The sequence below is a fragment of the Schistocerca serialis genome, chromosome 8, assembly GCF_023864345.2.
Source record: "Schistocerca serialis cubense isolate TAMUIC-IGC-003099 chromosome 8, iqSchSeri2.2, whole genome shotgun sequence".
In the NCBI taxonomy this organism is placed as follows: domain Eukaryota; kingdom Metazoa; phylum Arthropoda; class Insecta; order Orthoptera; family Acrididae; genus Schistocerca; species Schistocerca serialis.
Window position 1 is genome coordinate 305,533,343 of NC_064645.1, and position 16,258 is coordinate 305,549,600.

Genomic DNA, 16,258 nt, shown 5'->3' on the forward strand with positions numbered 1-16,258 from the left:
TCCTTACTTAATGCTGATTCTTGAAAATTTATAAGTGGACATTCATGGGATGGTTGCCACCTACCTTCAAGCATTTGGCAGTCCTGTTTTTTATATATTTCTGTCATGATCTGTGGATCAAACAAACCTGAGACCATTTGTGCTACCCTTAATCTCTTTGGTATCTCTAGTTATTCCTATCTGGTATGGGTACCACGCACGCTTGAACAATATTCTAGGATGCATCACAGAAGTGTTTTACAATCAATCTCTCTTGCGTACTACTAACTGTGTTTTCCTAGGTGAATGGTAACACGTACCAATCCAGAGTTTATTAGCTACAGTCTTTGTATAGCCTCAGAGGTGTTACACGTGCAATCACAGTTTTAGATAATATAAAACATGATATTTATTACAATTAACTATACAGCTACAACTTTACTATCTCCTTAGAGTTGAAATGTATTCTTCTTTAACTTTTTCCCTTTCTTCTGCTGGTGGTAAATAAGGAACAATCCCTTTCATTCTTCTATCTGATCTAACAGCATCCTGAAACAATAATTAGATACGATACATTGTAGGCACTGTATGCACGCCATAGCATAAGTAAGATGTGAAAACATGTAGTGCAACTTACTGAGATCTGTACATTATTGCAAATGGCCCTTGCCTGCTTCATCTAAATTAACAGTAATGTATAGTACACAAGGTGGGAGGAAAGTCATGAGAATTATTCAAATAAAAATTCTGGATTTCAGAAAACATTTCAAAAACAGTAACACTTTAAAATAGTGTCCATCTGACTTAATGTTTGTAGTTTGATCTCTACAAAGCACGCCATTTTTACTGAGAAGCATCATGCTACTGTTTAGGCATTTGGAAACTGTAATGCTGGTTAACTCTGGTGCCTTGGGAAACAAATTCATGGTGGATTACCTCCTTCATATAAAAAAAAACTAAGCCATACTGTCCTCATGTGGATTCTTACCTACTTATTGGAGGGAGGGGGGGTGGGTTTAATGTTCAATCAACATCGAAGTTTGACCTGCAAACCTTTAGGCTGAATGCACTGACATGAACCCTATATCCCTGCTGAAGGGGCACAATGGTTTCTGCTGTAGATTTCCTTGACAAAAACAGATGTTTTTCAGTCAGTTCATCCAATTTAATAACTGTTCTGTAATACTTTGTTCTCATCTATTAGAAGGCTGAAGGACATTTGACATGTTTAATATTCAACAGCCATCCAACCTCTTTTTCTTTCTTTCTTTCTTTTATTAAAAAACTAACAGCAACATTTGTGGACTATGCCTGGATGAATACTTCCTCTCTGTATCCCTGCTGAAACACTGCAATGGTTTCTGCTGCTGATATTCCCAATAAAAAACTGCTGATTTTAACATTAAAATGCTTTACTAGGCATGATTTTATTGGAGCCATTATGCAATTGCATGCCTTCAATATGTGAATTGGCACAACCAATCAGATAATACAGAACTAAATGTTTAATATGATCTCTGATCGGCGATGCTAGCTCTGATTGGTGATATATCACACACACAAACACAAGGCTCTCTACAACTCTCAGCAATTTTAAATAACAAATTTTATTAGAGAATATATGTACTGGTAGTAGTTAGCATTCCTAGTTCCCTAAACAGGCCTCTGCAGGATGTTCTTGAGTTCATACCACCAAAAAAAAAAAAAAAAAACTATTAACTGTTTCGGACACACAAAACTTTAGCTTGGCTTGATGAGTTACCCCAAAAAATGATTCCATATGACAGTATGAAATGAAAGAGAAGTAAGGGAAGTATGCTAGCTCCTTTTATTTTTATATTGCCTGTGTTTGACAACATTCGCATTTAAATAGAGATTTGTTGAGATGCTTCAGCAGTTATGTGGTATGATTCTCCTATCTGAATTTATTATCGAGTTGTAATCCCAAGAAATGCAGTTTAGGAGCCACAGAACATGAAAGGGAAGCAGTAGTTGGGAATGGAATGAGACAGGTTGCACCCTATCCCCAGTGTTATTCAATCTATAAACTGAGCAAGCTACAAAGAACACCTTGGGAAAGGATATAAAATTACTGTGCGGTACATCAGTGACACTGCAATCTGTTAAAGATGGCAGAGGTACTGGAACATCAATTGAATGGAATGGATGGCATCTTGAAAATTTTGTATCATATGAACATAACCAATATAAGCAAATAAAGAGAAATGGAATGTAGTTGTATTAAATTAAGGTAGTGCTGAGTAAAATAGATTGCAAGTAAGACACTGTAAGTAGTAGAGGAGTACTGCTTTTGGCACAGAAAAATAACTGATTACGGCTGAAGCAGAGAAGATATAAAATGCAGACTGGCAATAGCAACAAAAATATTTGTGAAAATGAGAAATTTGTAAACAATTAACATAAATTTAATTGTTAAGAAGTATTACTTGCAGTATTTCTTTGGATATAGCCTTTTACAGAATAACAAGCAGTAGAGAGAAGAAGAGAATAGAATCTTTTAAATGTGGTGCAATAGGAGAATTCTGGAGAGCTGCTGGGTAGATTGCATTACTAACAAGAAGGTACTGGATCAGACTGGGTAGAATATAGATTTATGGCATGAATTAACTAAAAGAGAGGATAATTTCATAGTACACAAGCTGTCCTACCAATGAATTGTCAAATTTGCAATTAAATCAGGACTCCATTCCACTGAGACTGAAGCTTTACGTAATGCTTTATTTAATACTGGTTGATTTCAACTTCATGGTCATTATCAAGTATTTGCAACCATGTGGTCATGCACCAACCATTTGTAGACTATACATGAAATAAGGTAGTTCATACTTATCTTAACACTGATCATGACTGTGTTATAAGCAGGTTCAACAAAGTTAACTGGAATATGCCTTGGCATTCTTTCCCATATTTTGTTCTTTGACTTCATGTGTGGTCTACAAACATTAGATGTGTGGCCATTTAGTTGCAGATGCTTGATAATATTCATGAGGTTGAAATTGGCCAAATGCAAATAAAAGTGTTGCATTAAGTTATAGCCTCAGTGGAGAAATGTCCTCATTTAATCAGTACTTGGTGGCTGTGGACCCAGTTATGTAAAAAACAATTTTGTAACTGAGGGACATGTGGAAGGTAACAATAGTAGAGGGAGACCGAGTGTTGACTACAGTAAGTAGGTTCAAATGTATGTGGGTGCAAAAGTTATACAGATATGAAGAGGCTTGTCTGGACAGGCTAGTGTGAAGAACTGTATCATAATTGTATTTGGACTGAAAATCACAGAGTCAGTTCCTATCAAGTCAACCAGTTTTCCTAAATTTTTGGTTCTTGATATTACAGATTTCTCACATTTTTTGAATATTTGACAGTTAACAACTACTGTGAATTCTAACAGTTCTTGGCTATGCTACTTTTTTGTTTTTGGGATCAAAAATATTAAAAATTGTTGTTTTGACTATAAGGCCAAAACAGCTGAAGCTACAGATTTGACTATAAGGCCAAAACAACTGAAGCTACAGATTTGCATTGGTGCCATTTTAAAGCTCCTGAACTGTATTTTAATTTTATGTGCAACACAACACTACCATGAGATTAATTCAGTCTTGCAAAAATCCATCAAGTTTGGTTTTCAAAAACTCAAAAACAACCCTTTTATTTTATTTTCTGAAAAATGTGTTTTTTATGTGTATCTATTTTCCTTTGATGAAGTTTAAAGATAGTAATTCAGATAAGCTGGTGTTGGTTGGAAGGATTCATAAGGCACAGGCTGTGAAGCAGCCATTGAAATGAAGGATATCATGTTTGGCAGCGTGTTCAGCAACAGGGTGGTCCCCTTGTTTCTTGAACAAATTATCTATGTCAACAACTGAAATACAAAGTACTGATGTTTCACAATATTTATTCTGTAGTTTTTTGTGAACAAGCTTTCAGCTTTCTAGCCCATCTTCAGACAATTAAAGACTAAACAGACAGTCCACACATCATCAGCAGGAGTCTACAGCTGTACAATGATTATTTAATGAGCATATTATCTTAGGGCAGAGAAAAATATTAAAAAGCTGCTGTTACTTTAGCAAGGATGGATAACTGAACTGTATTTTCTCCTTAAGAATCACATAAGGATTCTGTGATTGGTGTTTCCTTATAGTAAAAATTTCTAGTAAAGTTAGTTTTCAGCTTTATTTGCTCTACAGAGAACATAAAATTTTGAGTAAAGTTAATTTTCAGCTTTATTTGCTCTACAGAGTACAAGTAGTGTAAATCCACAAAAATGGTTTTGAGAACAGAGGCATAGTACTCTCTGAATTATGGGATATTTTCCACGGACTAGTGAATGAAGTCCCTATTTGAGCGGTGTGGTGTCAGATTGCACCACTTCACTTGGCAACTGGAAGAGCTGTTTATTATTTCAGAGGACAAGTGAAGCAAGGCCACACAGAGTGCTGTGTTTCAAAGATTTGTAGTTCCATCACAACAATTAATTGTTGCTATGGACAGAGATAACTATTCAGAACAAACTGATCGTAAACTAATGTAATTCAAAATGTGTTGTGAAAAATGGGCCACATTTTTATCACTTATACCATTTGTGTACATGGTTTGACAACAACATAATCTGTTTTGAAACACTGTAAGCACATAACTGTATATTCTGACAGGTGCACAGGACACAATTGGAACATAAAAATGGCACTTTCTTTGAAGCAACTATTACAAGAACTTGGTATGGAAACAGAAATCATAAACCATACATTTCTTGTGTCAGTGCATCCACACCTACGAAATTATGTCGACTTCAGCTTGATAGAAGCAAAGAGTAGAAACGCAATGCATGTTTATTTTTCAGATGACTGGATAACCATTGTGAAAGGGTCCAAGAAGGAAAATCTGTTTAAAATAGTTCAAATGATGCCATACAGATTTTTTTATCCCCAACAAAATTGGATGCAGCCATTGTAAAATGGAAGAAAACCACTGACGGTCACAGCGGGAACTGGTTCGACATTCAGTGGTTGCGGTATGAAAAGAGACATGCATATTCACTAAAACACAAAAACAGCCTTGGTGCTGGCATACAGTTCCACGAAATTAATTTGGCAAACAAAGGTAAAGGAAGACCAGCACATCAACTACCAGAAGAAGACAGTCTCTACAAGCAGCAACCAGCAGTTATGGATGCAAAGAAGTAGTAGTATATGTTGGATTTGCTCACTTTTATTCCCCCCGTTTAGCACCATTTCTTCGAACATATTCCTTGCATTGCAAACACACATCAAAAACGGTCTGGTGAGTCTGAAGACAATCATGAATTGTTCTGTGTGTGAATATGTAGGCAAATGTAGTCAGTACAAGAAGGGATATAGAAATATTAAACATGGAACTGTTATACTGTGTACTACTTTGTTTGCAATTATTTTCAGGAGTCTACTGAAGCAAGTCCATATTTTCAGTTTCAAACATTGCTGCAGACTACAATGTTTCTTCTACGTACTCTAATTTGCATGGAACGAGTAAAAATAAAGTACATTTTTGTTTGCCTGAAGTTTATGCTGATTGTTTTATTCCCATATGGCCTTATCCTCTGATATCTCTCAGAAACACTTACTCTGGACTTGCACCACTTGTATTCTGAATGCCTCATTTAATTTCATAAGAATGACATTCATGCAGAGCATGGTTAGCAAGTTTGGAATCTTTCTTTTTCAGTTTCCAACTCCTTTCCCGTTCAGTCAGTCTAGTAATTATAGGCCTACCAGACCTTGACTCAAATATAATTTGCCACACATACTGCAAGAAATCCTATAAATTCCACTCTCTTCTAAAAGTGGAATCTTGTCATTGCTGTTGAAAAGAATGTGAATAAGTATTGCTAGTACAAAAAGCTGGTGTTTATTTCCTAGATTTTATGGCATTGTGAGGAAGATACAGAAGTGAGTTACCCTCTGTCTTTTCTTCCTACTGAGTACATTATAAATTAGGCCAGGATTATAACCATTACTGTATGCAATTTCTTTAATTATTTTTAATGCATTTTCAAAATCTAATTTGGTCTGTTGTATAGAGAGCTGGTGGTGTGCCATGGAGTGGAAAGCTGTATGTTTGTGTGTTACAGGATGGTGGGAATTGGTAGGTATTACTGTCTCTGCAGAAAGCCACATTGCTGTGTATCTTAAATAAAGAATTTTTTTGCTAATGTCAATAGTAAGGTTTAAGAAGTTGAGTCTCCTCTCAGCTCCATTGTAAAATTAATTTTATTACAGTGGAAAAATTTGTTTAATTGCCTGGTGGTACCTGTCCACAAGCACGGTACATCATCTACATCGAGACGTACATTCTCTGCAAGAAGGTATTGAGAAGTATCCTTGACTGTATGGTGTTCCAAGGTGTTCCAAGAATATGAATAAGTATTGCTAGTACAAAAAGCTGGTGTATATTTCCTAGATTTTATCGCATTGTGAGGAAGATACAGAAGTGCACACATTGCAGAACCAAAGTTTGTTGATTCACAACGAACTAACTCAGTACAGCCTTAGAGGATGAAGGTCCACACATGAGTGCAACTTGAATGCCTTTCTGTGACAATGCATAGAAAGTGCCCCCTATGAAGAAGTCCACGATTGTCAAAAAAATGGCTCTGAGCACTATGGGACTTAACATCTGAGGTCATCAGTCCCCTAGAACTTAGAACTACTTAAACCTAACTAACCTAAGGGCATCACACACATCCATGCCCCAGGCAGGATTCGAACCTGCGACTGTAGCGGTCACGCGGTTCCGGACTGAAGCGCCTAGAACCGCTCAGCCACACCGGCCGGCGTCACGATTGTCAATAGTGGCAATAAGCAAGGTGGTGATGCGAATGCACAGTGACATGGTCCTACGAGACCGTGAGCTCATGGGTAGTTGAGGTGCAGGTCCAGTGAAGCAGGGCCTTTCGGAGTGGCTGATAGAAGTCCAGCAGCTGTGATCCAGGCGAAGGCAAAGTGGGGTTTTCTGGAACTGCTGATGGAAGTCCAATACTAGCGATTCTCGCAAAGGGATGCGACAGCACTGTCTGGTGAGTCTGGTGGTCTGTCTGTAGCCCAGAGTTGAACTATCTGTCAAGGGGCTGAGTGGCGACCTAAGTACACTTCAGCACAGGAATACAGGCGCATTGTCACACGGACATGTAACTATGTGGACACAAGTAGGAGCCTGTGACTGCAGCTCTATGTGCTGCGACCTGTGCGCCATGTATCAACACAGCAGCACAAGGCTTTGAGGTGAACAGCTCAGCAACTCTTCTGTTGACAAAAAACCCCCCAGGTAAGGCAGGAGCTCTACCTGGCTTGAAAAACATATCTGCAAATATGGACCCAGCCCTGCATGTACTAGGGGCAGGTATCATGTACCACAACTTGTCATTTCCTTTCCTGTTCCAATTGCAAATGAAGTGTGGAAAATTACTGTATAAATGCCTCTGTATGAGCCCTAATTTCTTGTCTTCTCGATCTTTACATGAAATGTATGTTTGTGGCAGTGGACTGTTCTGTTGTCAGCTGGAAACACCTGTCCTCTATATTTTCTCAATGTTTTTTTTTGCGAGAAGAACATTGTCTTTCCTCCAGGCATTCCATTTGAATTAACGATGCATCTCCGTAACAGTCACAAGCTGATTGAACCTGCTGCTAACAAACCCAGTAGCATGCCTCTGATTTCTTCAATGTATTCTTTTAATACATCTCGATGGGGATCTCAAACACCCCAGCAGTACTCAAGAATGTGTTGCACAAGTGTTCAATATACTGTCTCTTTTGTGAGTGAATTACACTTTCCTACAATTCTTGCAATAAACTGAAGTTGATTACTTGCCTTCCCTACTATCATCTTAATGGACTTGTTTGCTTTGCAAAGTTACACCTCAATATTTAATCAAAGTGACTGTGACACGTAGTGCAACATTAGACTGTATTCAAACATTTCTGCACGGTTTTTTTCCACTCTTCTGCATTAACATACATTCTGAATATTTTCGTACATTTAGAATGAGTGCGATTCATCACACCAAATAGAAATTCTGTCTACGTCGACCTGTATCATCCTACAGTCAATCAATGACAATACTTTCCCCTATGATAAAGTGTCATCAGCAAGCAGTCGCAAATTGCTGCTCATACTATCTGTCAGATTATTTATGTACACAGAGAACAAGAGTGGTCCTATCACATTTCTTTGAAGTACTCCTGACAATATTGCTGTCTCTGATGAACACTTGCCATTGAGGAAAATGTACTGGTACTATTACTTAATAAGTCTTCGAGCCACTCGCATACCTTTGAACCTACTCCAATCGCTTGGACCTTCATTAACAGTGTGCACTGGTGCATTGTGTCATATGCTTTCCGGAAATCTACAAATATTGAATCTGCCTGCTGCCTTTCATCCACACTTCACAAGTTATAATGTGACAAAAGGGCAAGCTGCGTTTCACATGACACAGCTGAGTTTCACATGACAGAAGTTTTCTAAAACCGTGCTGATTTCTGGACAGAAGCTTTTCTGTCTCAAGGAAATGTATTAGGCCTATACTTAAATTTAGAAAATGTTCAGTAATTCTACAGCATACCGATGTTAAGTCAGTAGCAACCATCCACTGTGTCATTCAATGGGGCATGGAGGGGCATATGGTCAACATTCTGCTCTCCGGACTGTTATCAGCTTCCCGGACCTCGTAGCTGCTAATTATCACTCTAGTAGCTCCTCAACTGGCATCACAAGGCTGAGTTCTAGTTCTCCCACCACAGAAAAACTGCTGGCAGTACTGGGAATTGAACCTTGGTCCTCCGCACAGCAGTCATATATGCTGACCAATTAGCTACATAGGCAGACCACTGTAGTATTTTAGAACACAGTATCTCTGTATCCAAAAACTTTTGTTCAAAATTATTTATAAACATTTCAGTAAATAAGATGCTCAGAGAGGGCCCCATTGATAATTCCTATGACTGGCTGTATAGCTTGCTGAATTGGAAATAATTTTACTTCAAACATGTCTCAGTTACTTATTTTATATCACACATTGTTATATATTTAATCTTTGGGTATAATGCAATACAAGATTTGTTCATAGTTTCTTTGAGTATTTAATTATGTTTGTATATTTTGTACAGATATGTAGTCACGAAAAGTCATCTATCTTTGGAAAAAACAATCTTTGTACAACTATAAACAATAGCTAATTTTGAGTGGACTGTCTGTTTAATCTTGAGATGTCTGAGAAAGGCCTACAAAGCTGAGAGCCAGTTCACAATGAACTATAAAATAACTATTACTGTCGAACATCAGTACTGTGCGTTCCAGTTTTTAATACCTCTACATCCCTCCAAATACTGGTAGAATATATATCTGTACTCTGAAGGCCACTTTACAGTATGTGGTGGAAGTTACTTTGTGCAACTTGATACTTTGTGTACTACTGTCACTTCTCCTTTTCCTGGTATATCTATGAATAGTACATGGGAAGAATGATTGCTGGTACCCCTCTGTGTGAGGTTGACTCTTTCTCAAATTTTTTCTTCATGGTCTTTCAGCAAGATATCCGGTCAGTCTTAGGATTTTTATCTGTCACTTATCATTCCTTTCACCTTTAGCAATGTTTCTTGATGTGAAAAGTGCCGAGTTACTTTGTGGTTCGGGATCCACATTAAACTCTAGGTCTCCCAGTCACAGGCTGGCTATGTCAGTTCAAAGCTTGGAGGAAAACAATGGCATACCACCTAAAACAGGACCATGTCTAGTAAGGCACAGTGATGTTCAAAACAACTTTTGTATTGATGACTGCTTTACTTACTTTTTTGGGGGGAACCAATATATTGGTTAACTCTTCCAGAAATGAATTTTTAAGAACTTTGATAGTTAACCACACCGTGGTGTAAAATACCTCTCTAGCAGTGTCTGCCACTAGAGTTGGATGAGTATCTTCGAGATGTTTTCATGCTTGCTAAATGAATCTGTAACAAAACATGCTGCTCTTCTTTGGTTCTTCTTTATTTCTTGTAACAATATTATCTGGTACGGATCCCCGACTAACCAGCAGTATGGGGTAATCAATCATAGAAGTACGTTGTACAGAAGCATATAGTAAGGGTAATAAGTAGTGTTCACTCTAGAACCTCTTGTACTAGACAGACCTTTAAACAGGTGACCTTACTGACTATAGTCTCACAGCACGTTTACTCCCTTATGAAGTTTGTTGTCAACAATTAATCACTGATTGAAAACATTCATATACACAATGTGATACGAAGAAATGATTATCACTGCCTATCACCTAGCCTTAGTGTGTTACAGAAGATAGAAGGGGCAGTAAAATAAAAATGAGATATGGGAAAAAGATTAAGTAAACTGTTTATCGTTTCAAAAGTAATCATCATAGCTGTAAATACATTGATCCCACTGTAAGACAAGACATGAATGCTTGTTGGCCTGTGGAACTATGATTGTACACAGGCACGCACCTTCTGAAGAAAACCGAAGGGCACGAATGTCTCTCTTCAGGGCTCTAAAAATTGCATGGAGAGATACTGGGGTGTATGGAGGATGTGGGCCCACCCACACATTGCCCTGGTTGTTTTGAATATACTGCGGAAGTTTTTCTGGGGAACCCTTACATATCCTCCATACACTCCCAATCTCTCCCCATATGATGTCCATATTTATTCAGATGAAAGATGTATGTGGCTGTCCATTTACTTCATATGAAGACGTGTACACCTAAGTACACTATGGCACCTTAGACAACTTCAAACACTTTGCCATTAGGGTACTGATCATCTTGTCTCACAGTGAGGATCAATGCATTAACAATTATGGAGATTATTTTTGAAATAACAAACAGTTTCCTTACTCTTTTCTGTGTCATTTTCATTTGACTGATCCTTACAGTAATGTTTTTGGCTTTAAAAATCATTGAACATCTACCAAGTGATGTAATGAGTCAACGAAACATGCAAATAACTAACTTTTCTCGAAGAGGACGACATTTTCAAAAATGGCTCTGATCACTATGGGACTTAACATCTGTGGTCATCAGTCCCCTAGAACTTAGAACTACTTAAACCTAACTAACCTAAGGACATCACACACATCCATGCCCGAGGCAGGATTCGAACCTGCGACCGTAGCAGTCGCGCAGTTCCGGACTGAGATGACATTTTCATTAAGCCATATAGCAAAACTGTATGGTCTTGGGAAAAATAACAGCTGTAGGTCCTCCTGCATTCGGCCATTTGCAGTACCAACATAGCAAGGCCAGTTTGGTTAATCTTACAAAGCTAAGTCGATCTACCACCCAGACCACTGCCACTAGCTGCTGCCCCTCCCTCCATGAAGCACAGGTTTATCTTGACTGTCCACAGATACCTCTGTGTTGTGGTTACACCAACAGAACCGCTATCTCTATCGTTGAAGCACACAAGTCATCCCACCTAGGCACAGTAGTGTTTCACAGGGGGATGTGTACACACAAGATCAAAATCTGACACGATGAGGTTGAAATGATATTGACTTACCTTCACAAAGGCGAAGTTACCTTAAAACTTACTGTTTCTATTAATTATAACTGCAAAGCCAAATATGTACTTTCGTGTTCACTCACTGCTATTTTGGAAAACAATTGCACTATCCTTAATATACGAGTTGCTTCATGTTTTTACCAACAGTTCGAAAGAAAAAATGGGTTTCTGCCGCTCGACACCATTAATTTTTACAATACTTCACATTACATTATCATGGAAAACAACTACTATGTAGTGATTTTCAAGTGACTGATAATTTGTATTAGAAACGCGTTAGATTTGTACGGTGCGTGTTTTTATAACCAACAAAGTCATCACTCTGACAATGATATAATGAGCTGACACTATCGTGGTAAGTATTTGGGGTTTGCAACGACCCTGTGTGGAACTGCTTTTTTCACACCCAATTCATACTAATGCTTTAAGTGTTCATTTGTATTTGGTTAAAGGTAACTCAATGTAAGTAGGCTAACAATTACAGTTGTAGGGTATGCATATCTATTCTCTTCGTTGTTAGACGAAATAAAAAGAAACAAAGTCTCTGCTCACCCAGAATTTCTTGCACGCATTATAGTTGTCAAAATGCTTACTGCATGCGTCTTTGTCATAATTGTTGGCACCTAAGCATTTGAGTGACATTTCCTGCTCCTGAAACATGAATTCTTAAATTAAGAGGGTTGTTTTATTCGTAATCAAGACGTATTTCAGATATTTCAAATCGAAATTAACCTTCAGACAAGGATTATTATCATCATTATTTAATTGGTCTCTCTTCCTGTGCGCAGCACGGCTTTGTTTTGCTTCCATTGCTGTCATCTAAACCATGCATTGCATACTCTAACTTCACTTGTGTCGTATGAATTCACGAATTGTTCCAAATGTTACTTCTGCTCCATGTTTGTTTTGGAAGTAAACCGCTATGATTACTCTGACCAGAGACGCGTTTAGTACGTCAAAATCAGCGCCACTTAAACGTACACCAGCAATGCTGCCGTCAAATCTTTCCACATGACAGCGAGGATCGCTTTCTGATACTCATTTCATTTATTCATTAGCTCACTAAACAGATATCAAACTACATAACGCACCATCCATTGTTACACTTGTATATATGTTATGCGTTTTGAAATACAGCTTGCATTGTACGGTATACAATTCTACAATTTTATTACACTACCTACAGAAAGTTGTTCCACTCACAGTCTAAAGACTAAGTGGAAGCTGTTTGTTTGGAATTAAATTAACAGGTTATAAGAATTTGTAAGAATAGCAGCAATTGTTTATAATTGCTAGACAACTCTTACACCTCTATTTACAAATTCATCAACAGTGCTGAAAGCTTTTTATTTCAGCCCAGATTTTACAGCCTTTCGGTTTCCAATTTCCTGATGAAGTACAACACAACAAATAGTTTGCTGTATACATTGTCTGCATGTATGTTCCAATTCAATTTTGTGCCGAGGTGGATACCCAGTAATTTGACAGAGTCTTTGTCGTAGCAGTCATTACCTTCTAGGGTGAATATTATACTCTCATTTTTGCAAATGTATATTTTTAGTTTATTTGCCTTAAACCAGGAAGATGCCTTGTCCATCCTAAGTTTATTAATTCCCTCCATAGTATTTTTTGTCTTTATGGGAAGTAATAAATGTGGTATCATCTGCATAAATTACTGTTTTGTAAGGTCTACACAGATCATTAACAGAAACAATGAAAAGAATTGGTTTGAGCACCGATCGTTGAGGTGCTCCTCTTGTGATTTTCAGAAAGCCTAACTTTTTATTGGAATCAGTTAGGGCAGTTTGCTTAGTGTCGGAGTAGTATGATTTCAACAATGTTATTTTCTGTCTGTTATCCCATACAGTTTCAGTTTATTCACTCGAATATTATGCAATGTTGTGTCCAAGGCCTTTGTTAGATCAACCATTGTTGTACATGTACCCTGTACATTGTTGGCATTCAAATCTCTTTAAGACTGACAAAGCAGTATCATGTACTGTTTTAACTATGGACTGGTGTTCACAGAATCCACATTGGACCTGATATAAGAGGCGTTTTGTCTCAAAATATTCATGTAGTTGCTTTTTCATTATCATGTCAATGATTCTGGATTATATTGGAACTATGGCAATAGATCTATAATTTTGTGCTGATTCCCTATCTCCCTTTTTATTCACAGATATAATTACAGTTAACTTTAAACAGTCAGGAAAGGCACTTTCCTCAGCCATCCATTTGTCTTTTACACACTGTGTTACATGTCACCTTGGAGATAAACAAATTTCTATTGGTGTATTTCCACAATGGCAGCAAATAAATTTTTCTCCCTGGTAAATATACTGGTGAAACATTAGATATGATTTAAAAAAATAGATTTAACACATGTACATTTTGTCAGAAATTAATAATTTGGACGAAAAGTTAAGTTTGAATGTAGTAGGGCAAAACAAGAGAGAAGACCATTGTATTCTTTATGTCGGCATGTTCTATAAATGATAATCTGTGTCTGCTCTTCTTATTTCCTAATCCAATTAACATGTAAATACAACCTGACAACAGGTGAAAAAGAGGTAAATTAATAAAAGGAACATTGGGAAGTTGATGGCTTGTGTTTTGCTAATTGCACTTTGACCAAGACATCAGTCAGATATGATTAAAAGCCAGTTAACCTTTGCAATACCAATACCAAGGGGGGGGGGGAGGGGTACATCATGCCCACCTTCTGATAAATATCGAAATCTAGTTTGGTACTTCATATTTTAAAATTTTGAAAAAAAAACGATTATCCTGAATGATATATCAGATTGCACAACTGTTTTATATCTTTCAGTAAAACGTAACCCAAAGATTTGACCCTTGGCAGTGAATGTGAGTTTTCATGAAAAATGTCATATTCATTTCTTCAACGTCAGTAACTTTCTTACACATCTACATAAATATAAAAAGTTTGTTGCAACAGAAAATCAACAACAATTAACGATATTTCTATTTTTTTAAATTTCTTGTGATGAACATAAATTATCCCTTCACTTTTTGAACATTATGGAAAAGCTGTTAGTGTTGCTAAAATTGGGCTAAAACATATTCTCATGTTCTGTAACCTACTTATACCAGAACATCAGGAGATATTTAAAAAGTATGTTGTTAATAAAATATAAAAACATTTAATGAAATACCTTTTAGTTTTTCTAGTGGTAGGCACAAAGTACCTCCCCCCCCCCCCCCCCCTTGGTATGACATATGACATGTTATGGAAAATCCATTGGTACTGCTATGTCTAAGACTGATTTCCACCAGTAATTTCAGTGTGAACAGAGCAGAGTCAGTTGCAGTCATGCTCGTAGTGAACTCCTTTTAATAGAATCTACATCAACAGTTTGATACTACTCCTAACAGATGAAGAAACGAGGAAGTCAGATCTTACATTCCTCTTGCAGACATGATGGCTCCAGGCCAGAAAAGACAGCTAATAAATTAAGAATCGTTGAAGCCCCCAGGTGACATACTGGCTGCAGTAGAAAATTGACAGTCTGCTGATTAAGTAGGAATTACACCCTCAGCAAACATACCAACATAAAAGTGTTTACCAGAACCATGGAATGAGCTAAGGTGCTTTCGAAAAATATTCGGAAATGAACTTTTTTTCATGTACCACAGGCTAACACCAAATCTAGAGCTCTCATTGGCCACTGATATGTGGCACAATTCTTTGGGAGACTCATAATATGAGGGGAGGGGAATTGTGTAGAATATTCTCTTCCTTCTGATAGGTCAAACAAACAAGCATGAGCCCTAGTTGACTGTCATAAGCTGCTAGAAGGAATTTTCTGTTATAGAGATTAATGGTTAGGAGCTGCTTCCCGGTTCTGAGAGCAAAGGAAGGCAGCTGGTCTTCATTTGAGAGCTGAGGCAGCAGCCAGAATGGCGAGTATTTTCTCTGTTGTGTTAGGATTTAACTAAGATCAGCATTGTGTGAAGTTTAAGTACATTGCGACCAAATTAAGAGTCGTTTCACAGCCTTAGTCATTACTCGTAATTTTTTATTTCAGTACTTTCATGATTTTGGATGCAACATTTGATACAGTGAATCTTGCGTTATCATGACTTTCTCATTAACTTGTTCATTAATTCTTCTGCATGACTAACCTATCCTTAAGACCATGGGTAACACTATTTCTACCACATTGTCTAAAGTAGGTCGTTTTCCAAAAATGAACAGCAAAGAGACAGAAGTGATGACATGTTCTGCAGGACCTGACCATCATTTTGCAGGGCAATGCTCAAGCACGTACAATGCAAACTGTTACTGATTTGTTTGACTGATGGGGCTGCTAAGTGCTGTACCACCTACTGCATTCCCCTGACTTAAGCCGTCGTAAGTTCAACTCAATTTCTAAACAGAAGGAAACACTTCACAGCATTCGCTTCAGAACTGCTACAAATTCGTCGGGCAATAGACCGTGCTGCTCGAAGTGTCAACACAACTGGCACTGCTAAGAGTATCCTACGACTTCCACTGCTAAGAGTATCCTACGACTTCCACATCGCTGGCAACAGGCTATACGCAATTCTGGTGACTACTTTGAAGGTCAGTAAAACTTTGAAACACGTATCTATTTTGTACAATCTGTGAATAAATAGTTGCCACTATTAAAGTTCCAACCCTCGTATATTCCTTTATTTTGGATTAATCATTGATGCTCAGG

At 37.6% G+C, this 16,258-nt stretch overlaps 1 protein-coding gene across 1 annotated transcript; it reads right to left on the reverse strand.

Moving 5' to 3' along the window:
- Positions 1–268: 268 nt before the first annotated feature.
- LOC126416318 (coiled-coil-helix-coiled-coil-helix domain-containing protein 7) lies at positions 269–12,476 on the reverse strand. Its single transcript, XM_050083980.1, has 3 exons — positions 12,282–12,476; positions 12,102–12,200; positions 269–528 (listed from the first exon to the last, which is right to left on the reverse strand). Exons 1-3 carry the CDS (start codon positions 12,366–12,368, stop codon positions 421–423), a joined length of 294 nt encoding a protein of 97 aa, XP_049939937.1. The 5' UTR covers positions 12,369–12,476; the 3' UTR covers positions 269–420.
- Positions 12,477–16,258: the final 3,782 nt, after the last annotated feature.